Below are 17248 nucleotides of genomic sequence, written 5' to 3'. Positions count from 1 at the left end.
TGAAAAGCAATCTGTGACTTTCATTTGTTAATTTTCATAGAATCTTTGCTTATTTCTTTGATCAGATTTAAGGTATTCCTGTAACCATGGTGGGGTTTTATTCCATTAAGTGAGGGGATAACAAACATTTTTGTCCACATGTGTTGAGCAATGACACAGAAAAGAACTGCTGAGTTGATTTGCTTAATTAAGTGAAGCTCTTGGCTATGGTCATAAAAAAAAAAAAAAAAAGTTATAGTTTTTTTTTTTTTTGCCAAACCTAACTGTACTGCCAATGTTTGTAATTTGTGGTTGTTTGTTTAGTTTGAATTACCCCTATTGTGTTAATGGTCTGATCAGCCAGTGTATATATATACCCTTGTGTGTCATTTCTTTGTGAGGCCCGTTATGTTTGTTGATGCAGCCAGTTAGTTTGGGCACAGTTTGCTTGAGTTAAATTTTCTCCTTTTGGTTGGCCTCTTTTATGACTTGAACCCATGTATTTTTTGTAAGTTTCTTTTTAGGGTTCAGAATATAAAAAAAATAAAAAATTGTATTAATTCCTGTGACTCCTCATGCTTTTCATCTCCATCCCTCACATTCATGATATCCATAATGGCAATTTTTTAGGCACACAAGCTTTTGCCGTTGTATGATCCACTGCGAGTCTCCCCAGTGCTGCAGACCCAGAGGTTATGGTGGAAGCTGATCCTGGTAAGGGATCCAGAACAGACAGGAACAGACAGAAACAGGCAGGATCCAGATCAGGCAGGAACAGAGACAGGTGGCAGGATCCAGACTTCCATGCATCCACAGGCTTCCAGGAGGGTTCAGAGTCTTACTGGGACCAGAAGCATGACCAGGTGGTCACGCACAAGAGCAGACAGGATCAGGTGCAGGCAGGCAGGCACAGTGGAAGAGGGTAGCCGAGACAGGACGTAGGAACCAGAACTTGAAGCAGACTTTAAACTGGTCTCCTCCTGGAGCCAGGCTTACTTAGATAAAAACTGAACCTCCCCCCATAATGAGCCAAAAACCCAGAGGACTCCACGGGGGAGGAACAGTGGACAGTCAGGAGACAAGACAAACACTAAAACCCTCTTTCCACTGGCAGCTAAGATCCAGCACATGAACCAAATAAAACTGGACAGACTAACAAAAAGACAAGCAATGATCTGGCACTGAATGCTCAGGCTGAACTGAATGTAAACTCGAGGAAACATGTGAGAGGAATTACTTATAATGAGGCAGGGAGGGAAGAGGGCAGGTGAGAGGAACTACTAATTAAGGGAGAGCAAACAGGCCAGATCATGACAGAGTAGTTTATGAGTGTCTGTATGAAGTAAGGATACTTGTAGGAATATTGTGTGTGGGGACTTTTGGCAGAATCCTGACACCATAGAGCCAGAATATGATGGAGAAACTGTGTCTCTCACTGCCCACAGCAGAGCTGTATTCAGTGTCTGGGGAGAGGGTAGTCTTGAAGTCTCTGCTGAGACTGCTGGTCCCTATCAGGTCCTGAATGAATCGGTAAGATGACTTGCAAATGGCTACAAGTATGAGAACTGAATTAAATTGAATGTTGCATGTTGTTTATTGCTCTGTGATGTTTCTGTGGAGAGACAAAACACTCAAGAATTCAGGGACCTTGGAGATCATTTTCTTTTATTAAATTTTTATTGTTAAATGACATTAGTTTTACAATAATAATTCAAACCATGATTTGTATGTATATTTGCCTTTACTAAACACACCTTAGCTAACAATGAGCCTTAAACATTTATGTTTAATAAGTATTCTAATCATTTATCCTTGAAACGAAATTTATTCAAGTTTTATTTAGCACCAATTCATTCTTAGTGATACAATTGTTTATTGTTTTATATAACTATTTATAAGCATATCCACTGGTTTGAGTGCTTTCGTGTATTTTATGTAGTCTTTCACTATAATTGGTATCAAATAGCATAAATTTTTTTAATTCTCCATTTTCAACTTAAAACATTTTCATGCACTTTCCCTTTCATTTGTTGCCTTTTTATCATGAAGACATTTAAGTAGATGATCTAGTGAGTGGTCCTATTTAAGGAGAAGATAAATTCAGGAATCCTCTGCAAAACAGTAAATGGAAACTGCTTGTTTCCTAAACCTATAGTAGAGCCAAGTAGTAGATTGAGAAAACAAGAGGGCCCATCAATGAGCCCTGTGGGACCCCGCAAAAGAGTCAGAGGATGATTCTAAATCACCCACTTTGACAAAGAAAATTTAGTCAGTCAAATAACTAAGCTATGCAGTGCACTACTTTTAACACCTACACATTGTTCTAAACGGGAGATTGAAATTGCATGGTCTATTGTGCCAAATAGATCAAGGAGCACAATAATCAAGAAGGTTGATGGAGTCTTTGCTAGGAGCACATCATTGAAAACTCTTAGAAGGGCATACTTTACTATGCAAACCCTTAAAACTAGATTGAAGTATTTCTAAAATGTCAAGTTGTTCAAATAAAGACATTAATTGCTTGTTAACTACCTTTTTCGTGATTTTAGAGTTGCAGGTTCCTTGGAACAACCCCAGAGGATAAGCTACCATTATTATTGACTCAACAACTGGTGCAATCTTATAGTTTAAAGCATTAGTTCTCACATCTAATAATACCACTGCCCTTCATGTTTTAAATGGCTGAATTCGAATTCAGGGGCTGCGTCCTTTGAAGGCCAGATTCGTAGGCCGATTATGTCATAGTGTCGTGCCAAGGTCTGTTCGGATTCCAAGACTTCTCGTTATGCAGATGACAAATGCATCCTTCTTTTTGCCCATTTTGAAGGATGGGTCCAGTGTAGCCTACGTAACCTTGGATATCCCATGATTCATTGTGAGACCAAGCAAGGCGGCTGCTCCGTGATCAGAGGAAAACCATACCTGCCACATAACAGTGGTGAATATTCAAAGTACAGTTTAATTAAATACAAGTATATAAATAGTTCCGTCTGAAATTAATGAAAATTGTTTTTGAAATGGTTATTGAGTCAGATATGTGGCGGGTAATGTTTCTTTTTTTGAGCGGTTTTTATATGTTACTGTGTAAATGGGTTAGACTGTAATTTAAGGACAGAATCTAATATATCAGCAGTGTTGGGTGACTTTTTTATTGCTATTTTGCACAATTTGCTTAACTAAGTATTTTTGTTGTTAAATATAAGATATTTTGCATATATATTTTTATACATCCATTGTTGTTCATGCTACCATGAGTGTAGTCTTTGTTCACTTTACAATAAAAAAAAAGTAATTAAAAAAGAAACAGTATTGAAAAGTTCGTTATTCATACTTTTCCTGCTTTGTGTGCCAAATGTCACGGTTGCTAGGCGACAAAGCGAATGGCGGTGAAAGCTGCGAAAGGCAAGACCTTGTTGAATTCACAGCCAAAACTCTTCCAGTCTCCTTATTTTCGCAGACTTCGAAGGATCCAGTCCAGGGAGAGTGCATTCTTGGAAGACGCAGCCCATAAATTTGAATGCAGCCAATGTCTCTCTGTTGCAGCACACCTGATACAAATAATTACATGACCTCCTCAGCAGCCTACAAGCGCTATAGAAGCCTGTTAATCATTCATTTATATAAATCGGGTGACAGAGAGGAGAAATCTAAAACATGCAGGGCAGTGGTAGCCTATTTGAGGACCAGGATTGAGAACCTCTGGTTTAAAGTGAGGAGGAAAAGCACCAAAAGCACAGAGAGCTTTAAACAGGCAAGAAGACTAAAGAAAAAAACAAAAGAAAAGTTTGTTAGCAGGATAAATTGAAAATCCAGATCATGTGCGAGTTTTAGCTATAGGTGTAAGTCACAATTGGTTGCAAAATTTGCTACTTGGCAGAGGTCTGCGCTCTCAGATTGCTTTTCTATTATTCACTGATTCTGTGTTTCAGGCTGATTTTTCAGGCTGGTCAGAAGCTCCGTGATCTTTTTAATCAATTCAGGGTCTGTCTGAGTTCCTTTCCAGCTCTTTGATGGATTTTTGTTTCTTTCCAAAGTCTTCTCCAGCTCATTGATGCTCGTCTGTCGATAACTGGATTCTACTGGAATCTTTGCTTCATGTGGTACTCAATAGACCTGCGACTATTATTTTTATTGAAAAATAAATATTTAGCATAAAAGTGGTAAATCATTTGTTTCTCTGCTGAATCCAGATCTTCTCTGTCTAGCAACTCTCTGTAAATGTGGTCAGCTTTCTCTGTATTCACCCTTGCATATAAATCAGCTAGAGTTATTTTGTCTTTAAGTATAGATTCCCCATAGAGCTTCAACGTTTCCTCCCAGAGAGTGATGGCTCGAGTGATTGTTCTTCTTGGAGTATTGGGTTTGAAGTCTGGAGGAAAAATCTTCTTCACGTAGCAGATAGCTGCACATCTCTTTAAAACACGTGAGTCAGGATGTCTCTTCAAGGCCTGCTCAGCTAACTCAACAGCTTCATCTTAAGATATATACTCTCTGTAGAGACGTAGAAGTGGGGCGATGCCATTGTAACGGCTTGTAGACCTCTCCAGGACCTTTTCAGCCAATTCTCTAATTTCATGCTGAATTTGTGAAGCTTGTGCCTCCAAATAAAGAGCAGCAACATAAAGGTTTTCTGGATCATTTTTTGTGGCAGATCTAAGTTTTTCCAGGACATCAGGACTCATTCTGTTCCTGCTCCTTCTGAAGGTGTCCGCTGATAATATGGCCCAGCTGCTCTGCCATTCCACGTTTTCTGGCTGCATTTCTATGGCTCTCTGGAAGAGCTCGGCAGCCTTCTCTTTGTCAAACCTCATCAGGGTCCAGGCCTTCTCAGCACAGACCTCTGGGTGGAGCTCTTCTTTAGTTGGAGCTGGGTATTTTCTCATTAGAGCTTCAATCTTTGACAGGTAATCCTGAGTTTTCTCATCTTTACCCATAAGATGGTGCAGCCAAGCCAGATTCCCAAAGTTCACCATCAACCAGGGACCTTCATCAGAGTTTTTAAGACGTTTGAAGGTCTCAGTGGCTTGGCTAAAGAAGATCAGGGCCTCTTCAGAGGAGCCCAGCTTGTACTGGATGAATCCCTGCAGGTTGTAGATGTGACCGAGCCAGACGTTTCCCTCCTCTGTGCCGATGTCCTCCACAATACTCTGTATAACAGTAAGTCTGCAACTTCCAGGATCAAGGTTCCAGGTGAAATGGCACTGCAGGGCTCCCAGTTTGTTCTCCAGACTCTGAGCAGAACTGATGAGACAATGAACATGACAGATATTAACCTGCAGCAGCAGAAATGTCACATATTGGTTGTAACAGGGAAATAAAGTTGAAAAGATGCGGTAAAAACATCTGTTTCATTGTTCATTGAACCACAAGGTTTTTATATAATGTAGAACTTGGTTATTTAAGTCCTTTCCAGCATCTGAAGCTCTGATCCTGTAGGGTCTGTCCTGCTGTTTTGTGACAGGGGTTTATGATTGGGAGAATTTCTTTACCATCTGCTGATGTCATGATATTTGAAATCAGCAATTGGATAAAATCCTGTTTTGACTGAAATGTGTTTCAGAATCAATACTAATCATCTCTAGACTCTGTTGAAAGCAAAATAAGATCCTGTTAACTCTGTCACTTTATAACAGTTTTGTGTTTATTTCATCTGACAAAACTTTAAGTAAGTAACTTTAAGTGGAATAAAGCTGTAAGGAGAAGGAGGGTTTTCATCTTTTATTTTTCAGTTAAAACCAGGAGAAAAGCAAACAGGTGAAAGAAGGAGCTCTGGCCCTCATGGAAAAACTTCTGAACTGATCTTCAAAAGTTTTTTGTGTATTACAAAACATCCAAATGTATTTTCACCCACATTTATATAATGTCCAAAGTGATTTATGTGCTCAAACTTTCTTCTATGTGTGTCTTCAGGACCATCAAATATTTTGATGAATAAATGTAAATAGCAACTGCTAAGCAACTTATGAAACCTGAAAGCAGGTCCAGCTGTTTCATCTTTAATTAGTGTGTTTCAAAGGCAGGTGTAGGAGCAGAAAAAGACAACATTTCCTATAGATGTTTTTGTTGACTGTTAGATTTGGCTTCTAATTTCAGGGGTTTCTGCATTTTTAAATGGCAGCATTTTCTTTGTATTTGTTTTTTCTGCTGTTTAGAAGTTTGCATAATACATGTGTTTGCTGTTCTTCTTGCACAATGCTGTGTGTTTGCACATGTCTACCATTACAGTTTTTTACTTTTATTTGTAGCATGTATACTCATTTTACATGCAATGTACATTATTTACTGTTATGATTGACTTTTAAATTATTTTAAATGTTTCTTCCATGTTCATTGGTTGGAACTTTATTTTTCTTTGCAGACACTCAAATTCTGGTTGTCTCACACATTATTTGTTCATATCAATGGAGCAGAATCAGTTCCACTTGCCATTTTTGTAGTTCACCCACAACATAATCACTTATTGCAAATGCCTTTGTTTTTCTACCCACTTACTTTAGTGCTTATGTTTGTGAACTCAGGACATTTATGTAGTGGGAACAAACAATTACTAAAAACTAATCATGTTATCCCTGTGGTGGCAGCATCTAAATGTATTTTCAGCCAAACCACATCTTTATATATTGTCCAAAGTGATTTATGTGCTCAAACTTTATTCTACGTGTGCCTTCAGGACCATCAAATATTCTGCTAAACAAATGTAAATAGCAACTGCTAAGCGACGTATGAAACCGGAAAGGAGGCCCAGCTGTTTCATTTATATTTGGTGTGTTTAAAAGGCAGGTGTAGGAGCAGAAAAAGACAACATTTTACTATAGATTATTTTATTTGCAGCAGCAGCAGCAATTTTTCATAGCATTTATTTTGTTGACTGTCGGTTTTGGCTTCTTTTTTCAGGGGTTGGAACATTTTTAAATGGCTGAATTTTCTATTGCATTTGTTTTTTCTACTGTTTTGGAGTTCGCACCTTACACGTTTATGGTTCATTTAGCTGTCTGCTGCATGTTTGCACTGGGTTTCCACCACAGTTTTTAGTGTTTTACTTTGTTTATAGCATATAATCTTTTTAAATATATCTTCCATTTTCCTATTTTAGAACTTTATCTTTCTTAGACACTGAAATTCTGGTTGTATCACACATTATTTGTTCATATTAATGGAGCAGAATCAGTTCCACTTGCAGCTTTTGTAGTTCACTCACAACACAATCACTTATTGCAAATACTATTTTTTTTTCTACCCACTTACTTTAGTGCTTATTTTTGTGAACTCAGGACATTTATGTAGTGGGAACTAATAATTACTAAAAAATCAAGAATCAGAATCATGTCATCCCTGTGGTGGCAGCATCATCCTGTGGGGATGCTATTCTTAAGCAAGAACAAAGAAGCTGCTCAGAGTTGATGAGAATGGATGGATGGATGGATGGATGGATGGATGGATGGATGGATGGATGGATGGATGGATGGATGGATGGATGGATGGATGGATGGATGGATGGATGGATGGATGGATGGTGCTAGCAACTTAAAGGTCCTTTTCTCTATAAACGCCAAACAAAGAACTCTCCAAATGAAAGTCCATGCTTTTTGTATTCATTTGTATTATGCTTTAAATTCTGGGCTCTTTGTAAGGCACAGCAAGTTTATTTATGTAGCACATTTCGTACTATGACAAGTGCTATATATATATATATATATATATATATATATATATATATATATATATATAAGAAGGAAAAGAAAACTGCATTTTAGTGGCAACACAAATAATCAAAGAGGAAATAATGTATAATTTTTAAAAAGGTGTTTATATGCAAAGGTTCAAATTAAATATACTTTATTTAACCCAAAAGGATTACTGTTTCTGCAGATTTGAGGTCAAGCACGTCCATGTTGAATGGTACCAATTTAGCAAATAATAGAGGCGTTGATATATTCTAGTGGATTTTGTAAATACTCAGAAGGGACCAGCATCCAGGTGAACTCAGATCCCGATGGCAACTCAATGTAAGGTGATAAAAAGTAAAAGTAATAAAATAAAATAAAAAGCAGAGGAAAGCTTCAGGATTAAGCAGAAAAGAGAGTGTTGCAGTTCTGTGGTTTGGCTACAGGTGGCAGAATAGAAATGTCTCTTTAAACGAATTTAAAACATGAAAATTATAAAATCAGAAGCAACAAAGATATAGGAAATTGCCACAAATTTATATTTTATTGTCCTAATCATAAAGGATTTACTTTCAACTGCAGCGACTGTAAATCTATATTAATATGTATAAGTTGTACAGACTTTGAGGATGTTTGGTTTTTATAACAGCTAATATTTCTATTATTTAAATTAATTCATCTTTTTTAAAGTTTACCACTGAACTATGGGGTAATTTGGGTTTAGTTCATTTAAATGTTTGCTTTAGTTAATTGTCAGCAATTTTTTTTCCCCCTGTCTTTGTTTTTTGGTTTGGCCAAACCACTGTATATGTTGCCCTCATGTGTCATTGTGCTAGATCAGTTTTCCTTGGTTAAGTTGGTTTTGTTTGCTAAGTTAAAAGTTAAGTATTTTTAGATTCTGTTGACCTCTTTTATGGGCCGGCTGATTTTTGCATTCTTTTGGATATTGTTAATCTTTTTTGTGGGGTCTATAAAACCCTGACTTTTGAAATTACCTCCTGTGTCCCTTTGCCTTACTGCTTAGTCCCTGACAGATAACATCAAGGCTACTTTAATAGACGCCAGGAAACATTCAAGTTGGGCCACACATTTTTGAGAGTTTTCAGTAATGACTTTATTTGTGTCACAGTCTTGGTTTTGTTATGTTTTTTTAGAGAGTATTCAGTCTTACTTTGCTTCTTGTTTTAATGTCTAATTATTATTTTGTTGTTTTCTTGTTAGTTCCTGTCCTCCAGGTTTTCATTTGTTGTCCTCTGCTGCCCTCTTGTGTCCTCTATCCCTAGCTCTGTTCTCTGCTCTGTCCTCCCTTGCTGTTTTCTCTGTGCTGCTAGCACCTGTTGCCAATTTCCTCGTCAGCTCTCTCCTTGTCTCTGTCCCCTTTAAAAACCCTCCCTCTTCAGTTCTTGTTTGCTGGATCCTCGTCTTACATCTCATCAAACCTCTGGTCAGTTCTCTGTCGTCCTTCCTTGTCTCTTCCTGGTTCTTAGTTTTGGTTTTTCCCTGATGTCTCCTAGATTCTGGTTCTGAAGATATTTTTGTTGGATTTTTTGACTCCTGTCTTGTAAGATATTTTTGTTGGATTTTTTGACTCCTGTCTTGTGAGATATTTTTGCTGGATTTTTGACTCCTGCCTCAGAGCCTGATTACCTCCTGCCTCAGAACCTGAAAACCCATTAAAACACATAAATTCATCTCAACCAACTCGTCTCTGCATTTGGGTCCTCTACCAACACCACCAAACCGTGACAGAAGGATCCAGCCAACAGCATGGACCCAGCAGAGCCAAATAAAATAAGAGATTTTCTTTCTCTGCTCATCTCTACTTTGGACAGCCTACCTCTGATCAGCCCACCTTGGAACCGGGTGAGTGCAGCAAGGCAGGTAAAGGAGAGACTGGAAAAATTCCCTGACTTCCATGACTTTTTTCTCCAAACTGGTTACATTGCTGTAGCTGAGTGGAATATACAGGACGCTTTTGTTCAGCTACACAATAAACCTTCACCACCCAAACCACCACTCCGAGACATAACTCAGCTTCCACCAACCTCCGAATCCGAGCCTCCATCTTCTGCAGCTGCTGGTTCGCCTCTGCCTTCTGCCTCTTCCAGGCGTAGGAACCGCCGCCGGGGCAAGAAGGCCTTTCCATCTCCAGTGGGTCAGCCTGACCCCTCCACTCCTCTGTTGTTCAGCCAGCAGCAGGTCTTAGTCCTCTTCCTCACCAGGTCAGTCAATTCCATCCCAGTAAGCACCTGTTAGATCAGCAGATTGTTCCCTCGGTCAGAAAACTCAAACTCACGCCACTTATCAAAACCCCTGCAGCTAGAGCTCTCCGTCAGTCAGATCCCAGATCAGAACCAGAATCTTTTCCTGTTTCTCTAGCCTCTGAGTCTGCCAGCGTTCCGTTTTCTCCAGCTCACGTTAGCCATCCAGTTTCCCTAGCTTCAGGACCCGGAAGCGATCCGTTTCCGTTAGCTTCAGAACCAGTTAGCTTACCAGTTCCTTTAGCTTTAGAGTCCATCAGTCACCCTGTTTCTCCAGTTTCTGTTAACACTTCTTTTCCTTTAGTTCCAGAGCCCGGTAGCGTTTCTGTTCCACTAGCTTCAATACCCGCCATCATTCACGCATCTCCTGTTTTTCAGCCCATTAGCATTCCAGAATCATTAGCGTCAGAACCCGGAAGTAATTCTGTATCTCCAGTTAGCGTTGCTGCTTCTCTAGCCTTAAAACCCCAGACAGTCAGAGCTCCCCACATTCAGGAGTCTGATCTCTGGAATTTCTATTATGGGGATAGAGATGATCTTTTCCCGTTTATGCCACCTCGTAGTTCTCCTCCCCAGCCAAAATCAGTCAGTAAACCAGTTAGCTTAGCGTCCGAACCCGTTGGCAGACCTGTTAGCCTCGAGTCAGAACCAGTTAGTGAACCTCCAAACCTAGCTTCTGATCGCTTTAGTATATCTTTCCCCTTGGTTTTAGAGCCAGTTACCTCGCCTGATTTTCTAGCCTCAGAACCAGTTCACGTACCAACCAGTTTAGCGTATGAATCCATTTCCAAACCAGTTAGTCCCACTCCTAAGCCTGTTAGCAACCCAGCTAGCCTAGAACCTGAATCCACTTGCATACCAGATAGCTTGTTGCCAGAATCAGTCTGTGAACCAGTTAGCCCAGCTTCTAAGACCCCCCAACGTAAGAGACGGCGTCGCCGTAAGCACGCTCTGTGCCGTCCAGAGACCCCTGAGCCTGCTCTGTGCCGTCCAGAGACCCCTGAGCCTGCTCTGTGCCGTCCAGAGACCCCTGAGCCAGCTCGGTGCCGTCCAGAGACCTCTGAGCATACTTTTCGAAAGGCTTCAGAGATCGGGGTTAGTGAAAATACGCCTTAGCGGGTGCCCCAAACTGCCAAGAGCCCTCTGCGGGCACTTCAAGCCACCTCAGAGACTGAACCTGTGCCGCCATGGGCAGTTTCCTCCATGCTGGATGTGGAGCCACAGTCGGTGGTCTCCTCCGTTCCTGATGTGGAGCCGCAGTCGGTGGTCTCCTCCGTTCCTGATGTGGAGCCGCAGTCGGTGGTCTCCTCCGTTCCTGATGTGGAGCCGCAGTCGGTGGTCTCCTCCGTTCCTGATGTGGAGCCGCAGTCGGTGGTCTCCTCCGTTCCTGATGTGGAGCCGCAATCGGTGGTCTCCTCCGTTCCTGAGGTGGAGCCGCAGTCGGTGGTCTCCTCCGTTCCTGAGGTGGAGCCGCAATCGGCGGGCTCCCCTGCTCCTGACCCGGGGCCGCAAACGGCGGGCTCCCCTGCTCCTGACCCGGGGCCGCAAACGGCGGGCTCCCCTGCTCCTGACCCGGGGCCGCAAACGGCGGGCTCCCCTGCTCCTGACCCGGGGCCACAAACGGCGGGCTCCCCTGCTCCGGTCCAGGGGCCGCAATCGGCGGGCCCCTCTGTTCCTGAGCCGCAATCGGCGGGCCCCTCTGTTTCTGAGCCGCAGTCGGCGGCCACCTCAGAGGCTGTTCCTGAGCCGCAGTCGGCGGCCACCTCAGAGGCTGTTCCTGAGCAGCAGTCGGCGGCCACCTCTGAACCTGTTTCTGAGTCGCAGTCGGCGACCCCTCCTGCTCCAGTTCCTGAGCCGCAGCTGACGGCCTCCTCGGACCCTGTTCCAGAGCCGCGGTCCGCGGTCCCCTCAGAGACTGTTGCTGAGCAGTTGAAACGGAGACGTCGTCCTCCTCCGAGGTTCCTGCTGCAACGGAGACATCGTCCTCCAATGGTCCCCCTTCGTTGCCTGACCAACGGCCGGCCACCTGAACGTCTGCCACGTCTGCCGGCCTCCAGAGACTCTTCCTCGCCTCCGGCCCCACGGCCGGCCTCCAGAGACTCTTCCTCGCCTCCGGCCCCGTGGCCGGCCTCCAGAGACTCTTCCTCGCCTCCGGCCCCGCGGCCGGCCTCCAGAGACTCTTCCTCGCCTCCGGCCCCGCGGCCGGCCTCCAGAGACTCTTCTTCGTCTGCCTCCAGAGACTTTTTGTTGGCCTCGCCCACCCTGGGTGGGTTGTTTTTTGGACTCTGTTTTGTTTTCGTTCCCTCCTTCCTGGTTCCCCCTCCGCCCACCCTGGGTGGGTTGTTTTTGTTTTTGGACATTTTAGGGCGTCTGGGATCCGCCCTTAAGTGGGTGGTACTGTCACAGTCTTGGTTTTGTTATGTTTTTTAGAGAGTATTCAGTCTTACTTTGCTTCTTGTTTTAATGTCTAATTATTATTTTGTTGTTTTCTTGTTAGTTCCTGTCCTCCAGGTTTTCCATTTGTTGTCCTCTGCTGCCCTCTTGTGTCCTCTATCCCTAGCTCTGTTCTCTGCTCTGTCCTCCCTTGCTGTTTTCTCTGTGCTGCTAGCACCTGTTGCCAATTTCCTCGTCAGCTCTCTCCTTGTCTCTGTCCCCTTTAAAAACCCTCCCTCTTCAGTTCTTGTTTGCTGGATCCTCGTCTTACATCTCATCAAACCTCTGGTCAGTTCTCTGTCGTCCTTCCTTGTCTCTTCCTGGTTCTTAGTTTTGGTTTTTCCCTGATGTCTCCCTAGATTCTGGTCCTGAAGATATTTTTGTTGGATTTTTTGACTCCTGTCTTGTAAGATATTTTTGTTGGATTTTTTGACTCCTGTCTTGTGAGATATTTTTGTTGGATTTTTGACTCCTGCCTCAGAACCTGAAAACCCATCTCGAAAAATCTTCAAAGCTTTAACTGAGTATGGTCCACTCTTTTGAAGCTACATTCACGTGAGATAAAAAGATATATATACCCATTTGATATTTTAAAATTCTCTTGATTCATCATCTTTTTTCTGCTTTATCTTCAAAAAGTCTTTTTTCTGTATAATGTTTTTCACAAGACAAACATTTGCAGCTGCTGCAGCCTCATATGTCAACAAGCTGCCTTCAGTATTGCTCATCACTTAGCCCTCGCTCCAATTTCCAATTCTTAATTCATATCAGAATTTATCTGATTAAACTTTCAAAACATGTTATTCGATAAATAAAAGTGATATAAATATTATGGTGAATGAATTTTAATATATTAAACTATCTAAAAAGTGTGGTTAGAATCTACAGCTTTATTCAATAAATTCGATTATGTGTTTTTTCACATTAAATGTTATTTTTGTAAGATAAATCCTTATAAACCAGCTATGAACTTATTTTTAACTAAATTCTGTTTAATATTCACTGTTTCTGTGTTCCAGGCTGGCCAGAAGCTCCCTGATTTTTTCACACATTTTATGGTCTTTGCTTTTTTCAATGTCTTATCCAGCTCTTTAAAGCTTGTATGTACGCTTGCAGAAGTCTGCGCTCTCACAGTGCTTTTCTAGTATTCACTGATCCTGTGTTTCAGGCGGATTTTTCAGGCTGGTCAGAAGCTTCCTAATCCTAGCACAAATTTCATGGTCTTCAATTATGTACAAGGTCTTCTTTAGCTCTGTGATGCTTTTCTGTCGATAATTCGATTCTTCTTGAATCTCTGCTGCCATAACGTGGTACTCAATAGACCTGAAACGATCATTTCTATTAAAGTATGAATATCTTGCATAACAATTATAAAGCATCTGTTTCTCTGCTGAATCCAGGTCTTTTCTATTCAGCATCTCTTTATAAATCTGGTCAGCTTTCTCTTTATCCATCTTTGCATATAAATCGGCTAGAGCTATTTGATCTTTAAGATTAGATTCACCATAGAGATCAATCCTCTCCTCCAAGAGACTAATGGCTCGAGTGACCATGCCGCTTTGACTACTGGGTGTGAAGTCTGGAGAAAGGACCTTCATCTTGTAGTAAATGGCAGCAGATTTCTTTGCATGACGACAGTCAGGATATCTCCTCAGGTACTCATCGACTAACTTAATAGCTTCATCTTTGGATATATAGTCCCTGTACAGTCGCCCTAATTGGTTGATTCCATGGTAACTGCTTGGAGATCTTTCTAGGATCCTTTCAGCCAAAACACGAGCTTCTCTCCATATTTGTTCTCTTTTTGCAGCTCGTGCCCTCAGATAAAGAGCAGCAACATACAAGTTTCCTGGATCTCGTTCAGTGGCAGATCTCAGTTTCTCAAAGACATCAAGAGTCATGTCTTCCATGTTGTCTTGGAAGGGATCTGCTGATAATATGGCCCAGCTGGTCTGCCATTCCACGTTATCTGGCTGCATCGTCACGGCTTTCTGGAAGAGCTCTGCAGCCTGCAACTTCTTCTCTTTGTCAAACTTCATCAGGGTCCAGGCCTTCTCAGCACAGACCTCTGGGTGGAGCTCTTCCTCAGGTGGAGCTGGGTATTCTCTCATCAGAGCTTCAACCTTTGACAGGTAATCCTGACTCTTCTCATCTTCACCCATAAGATGGTGCAGCCAAGCAAGATTCCCAAAGTTCACTATCAACCAGGGACCTTCATCAGAGTTTTTAAGATGTTGGAAGGTCTCATTGGCTCGTCTGAAGATGCTCAGGGCTTTGTCAGAGGAGCCCAGCTTATACTGGATGAATCCCTGCAGGTTGGAGATGTGACCCAGCCAGACATTTCCCTCATCTGTGCCGATGTCCTCCAGTGCATACCTGAGATTATTTAGTTGGGACTTGGTAGGTTCTAGATCCCAGGTGAAGTGGCACTGCAAGGCCTCCAGTTTGGATTCCAAGGCCTCTGTAGAACTGATGAGAAAATCACATAAAGTAAAAGAAAGAAGAGTAATTAGATATGGGATTTTAATTTGGTTTTAACTTTTGGAGGATATGAAGAATTCTTAAAGAGGTGAGAAGAAATTTAAAAAGAAGCGAGACATTATGATGACAACAGAAACTAAGATCAAACAAAGGTGGGGAAAATAATTTCAGTTGAGAGCTAATCTATATCAAAATATATCTGAACCAATTAAAACACATAATATTCAAAGGAAAAAGATTAAGAATCAAAATAAATGTGGAACTGTTGTGTTGTTGCTATACTGAAGGGGTGGAAAATAAGTAGCATCAGCTTCAGTTCTTTCTTTAGTCTCGTCTTCTCCTTCTGTACTTTTCATGCTATTACAGGACATAACATTTTCCCTTTTCCTGAAGCAATTACTTCCATGTAACATTTGAACTGTATAACCCACAGCAGAAAGCTAAGTTTGTAAAAATTACCAATGCAATAAACCAATAGCAATGTAAAAGGTTTCGAATGATATTAGCTAAGGCAGCAACAATACATTAAATGAATGTCAGTATTGGAATAAAATTACCAGTTTCACTATTAACCATAAGGATTATAGTATGAACATTTAAACCTCTTTATTTTTTATTGTATTTTAATTTAGCAGAACAGTAGTGTATCTTTACTTGTCTTATAGAACACTAATACCAGTCTGAACAGTAGTGATTTACATCAATTTTCCCATTATCTTACAAAACCTGTCAACCATCTTGGTGCATTTTTAGATCTCTGACTTCTTCTGAATGTAGCAGCAGATTCATTAGTGTTTCCTGACACCAATGAACCAGCTAAGGTTTGGTTTGGGAAGTGTGCATGTTTTGAAACATTCCATTTGCGTCCGTCGTTTAGTAAGAAAATGTTTTTTTCAACTTTCTTCATGACTGTCCATGGTTTTGTAAATATTGAAGATCCTATTAAAACATCCTCAGGTCTGCGAACATGACAGTATCACCCACTTTGACTGTTGGCACTTAAGCATTCATTTTCTTGTCTGACTATTCCTTCATTTTATTTTGCTTTTGTTTCACCCTTTCCTATTTGGGCATATGTTTTGCTTTTTAGTTCCACTGGAAGCATGTTTAAAATCCATACTTTTTGTATTTATTTGTATTATACTTCAAATTCCTTGCTCTTTGTAAGACACAGCAAGTTTATTTACTTAGCACAATTCCGTACCATGACCATTCAGGTTGCCATACATGAAGGAAATTAAAACCGGTCTGCTGTGGCAACACAAATTTCCATCCATCCATCCATCCATCCATCCATCCATCCATCCATCCATCCGTCCATCCATCCATCCATCCATCCATCCATCCATCCATCCATCCATCCATCCATCCATCCATCCATCCATCCATCCATCCATCCATCCATCCATCCATCCATCCATCTTCTCATCAACTCTGAGCAGCTCCTCTGTTCTTGCTTAAGAATAGCATCCCCACAGGATGATGCTGCCACCACAGGGATGGCATGATAAGTTTTCACCGGTAGTTATTGTTAGTTCCCACTACATAAAGATCCTGAGTTCACAAAAATAAGCACTAAATTAAGTGGGTGGGGGGAAAAGGCATTTGCAATAAGTGATTGTGTTGTGGGTGAAGTACAAAAATGGCAAGTGAACTGATTCTGCTCCATTGATATGAACAAATAATGTGTGATACAACCAGAATTTGAGTGTCTGCAAAGAAAGATAAAGTTCTAACCAATGAATATGGAAGAAACACTTAATATGATTTAAAAGTCAATAATAACAATAAATAATGTACATTGCATGTAACATGAGTATACATGCTACAAACAAAAGTAAAAACCGTGGTGGTAGACGTGTGCAAACACGCAGCATTGTGCAAGAAGAACAGCAAACACATGTATTATGCAAACTTCTAAACAGCAGAAAAAACATATACAAATAAAATGCGGCCATTTAAAAATGCGGCAACCCCTGAAATTAGAAGCCAAATCCAACAGTCAAAATAAATGCTATGAAAAATTGCTGCTGCTGCAAAAAATAATCTATAGGAAATGTTATCTTTTTCTGCTCCTACACCTGCCTTTGAAACACACTAATTAAAGATGAAACAGCTGGACCTGCTTTCAGGTTTCATAAGTCGCTTAGCAGTTGCTATTTACATTTGTTCATCAGAATGTTTGACAGTCCTGAAGGCACACGTAGAAGAAAGTTTGAGCACATAAATCACTTTGGAGATTATATAAAAATGTCGTTTGGGTGAATATATATTTGGATGTCTTATAATACACTGAATTCTTTTGAAGATCAGCTTTTCCATGAGGGCCAGAGCTCCTTCTTTCACCTGTTTGCTGTTTCTCCTGGTTTAGACTGAAAACTAGAAGATGAAAACCCTCATTCTCCTTACAGCTTTGTTCCACTCTGTGTT

At 41.1% G+C, this 17248-nt stretch overlaps 1 protein-coding gene and 1 pseudogene across 1 annotated transcript; both read right to left on the bottom strand.

Annotated features, from left to right (window-relative positions):
• Positions 1-3794: 3794 nt before the first annotated feature.
• LOC119790522 lies at positions 3795-9789 on the bottom strand (annotated as a pseudogene).
• A 3257-nt stretch (positions 9790-13046) lies between these two features.
• Positions 13047-14817, bottom strand: LOC119790521 (interferon-induced protein with tetratricopeptide repeats 2-like; the record flags this gene model as incomplete). The annotated part of the gene is made up of 1 exon (XM_038296063.1): positions 13047-14817. A coding segment is annotated over one exon (1332 nt), but the record flags the coding sequence as incomplete, so codon positions are not given.
• Positions 14818-17248: the final 2431 nt, after the last annotated feature.

Source organism: Cyprinodon tularosa, unplaced genomic scaffold (genome assembly GCF_016077235.1).
Source record: "Cyprinodon tularosa strain WSP-4 unplaced genomic scaffold, ASM1607723v1 ctg367, whole genome shotgun sequence".
NCBI classification, from domain to species: domain Eukaryota; kingdom Metazoa; phylum Chordata; class Actinopteri; order Cyprinodontiformes; family Cyprinodontidae; genus Cyprinodon; species Cyprinodon tularosa.
Note: the sequence above shows the minus strand (reverse complement) of the source record. Positions and strands in the feature narration are given on the sequence as shown.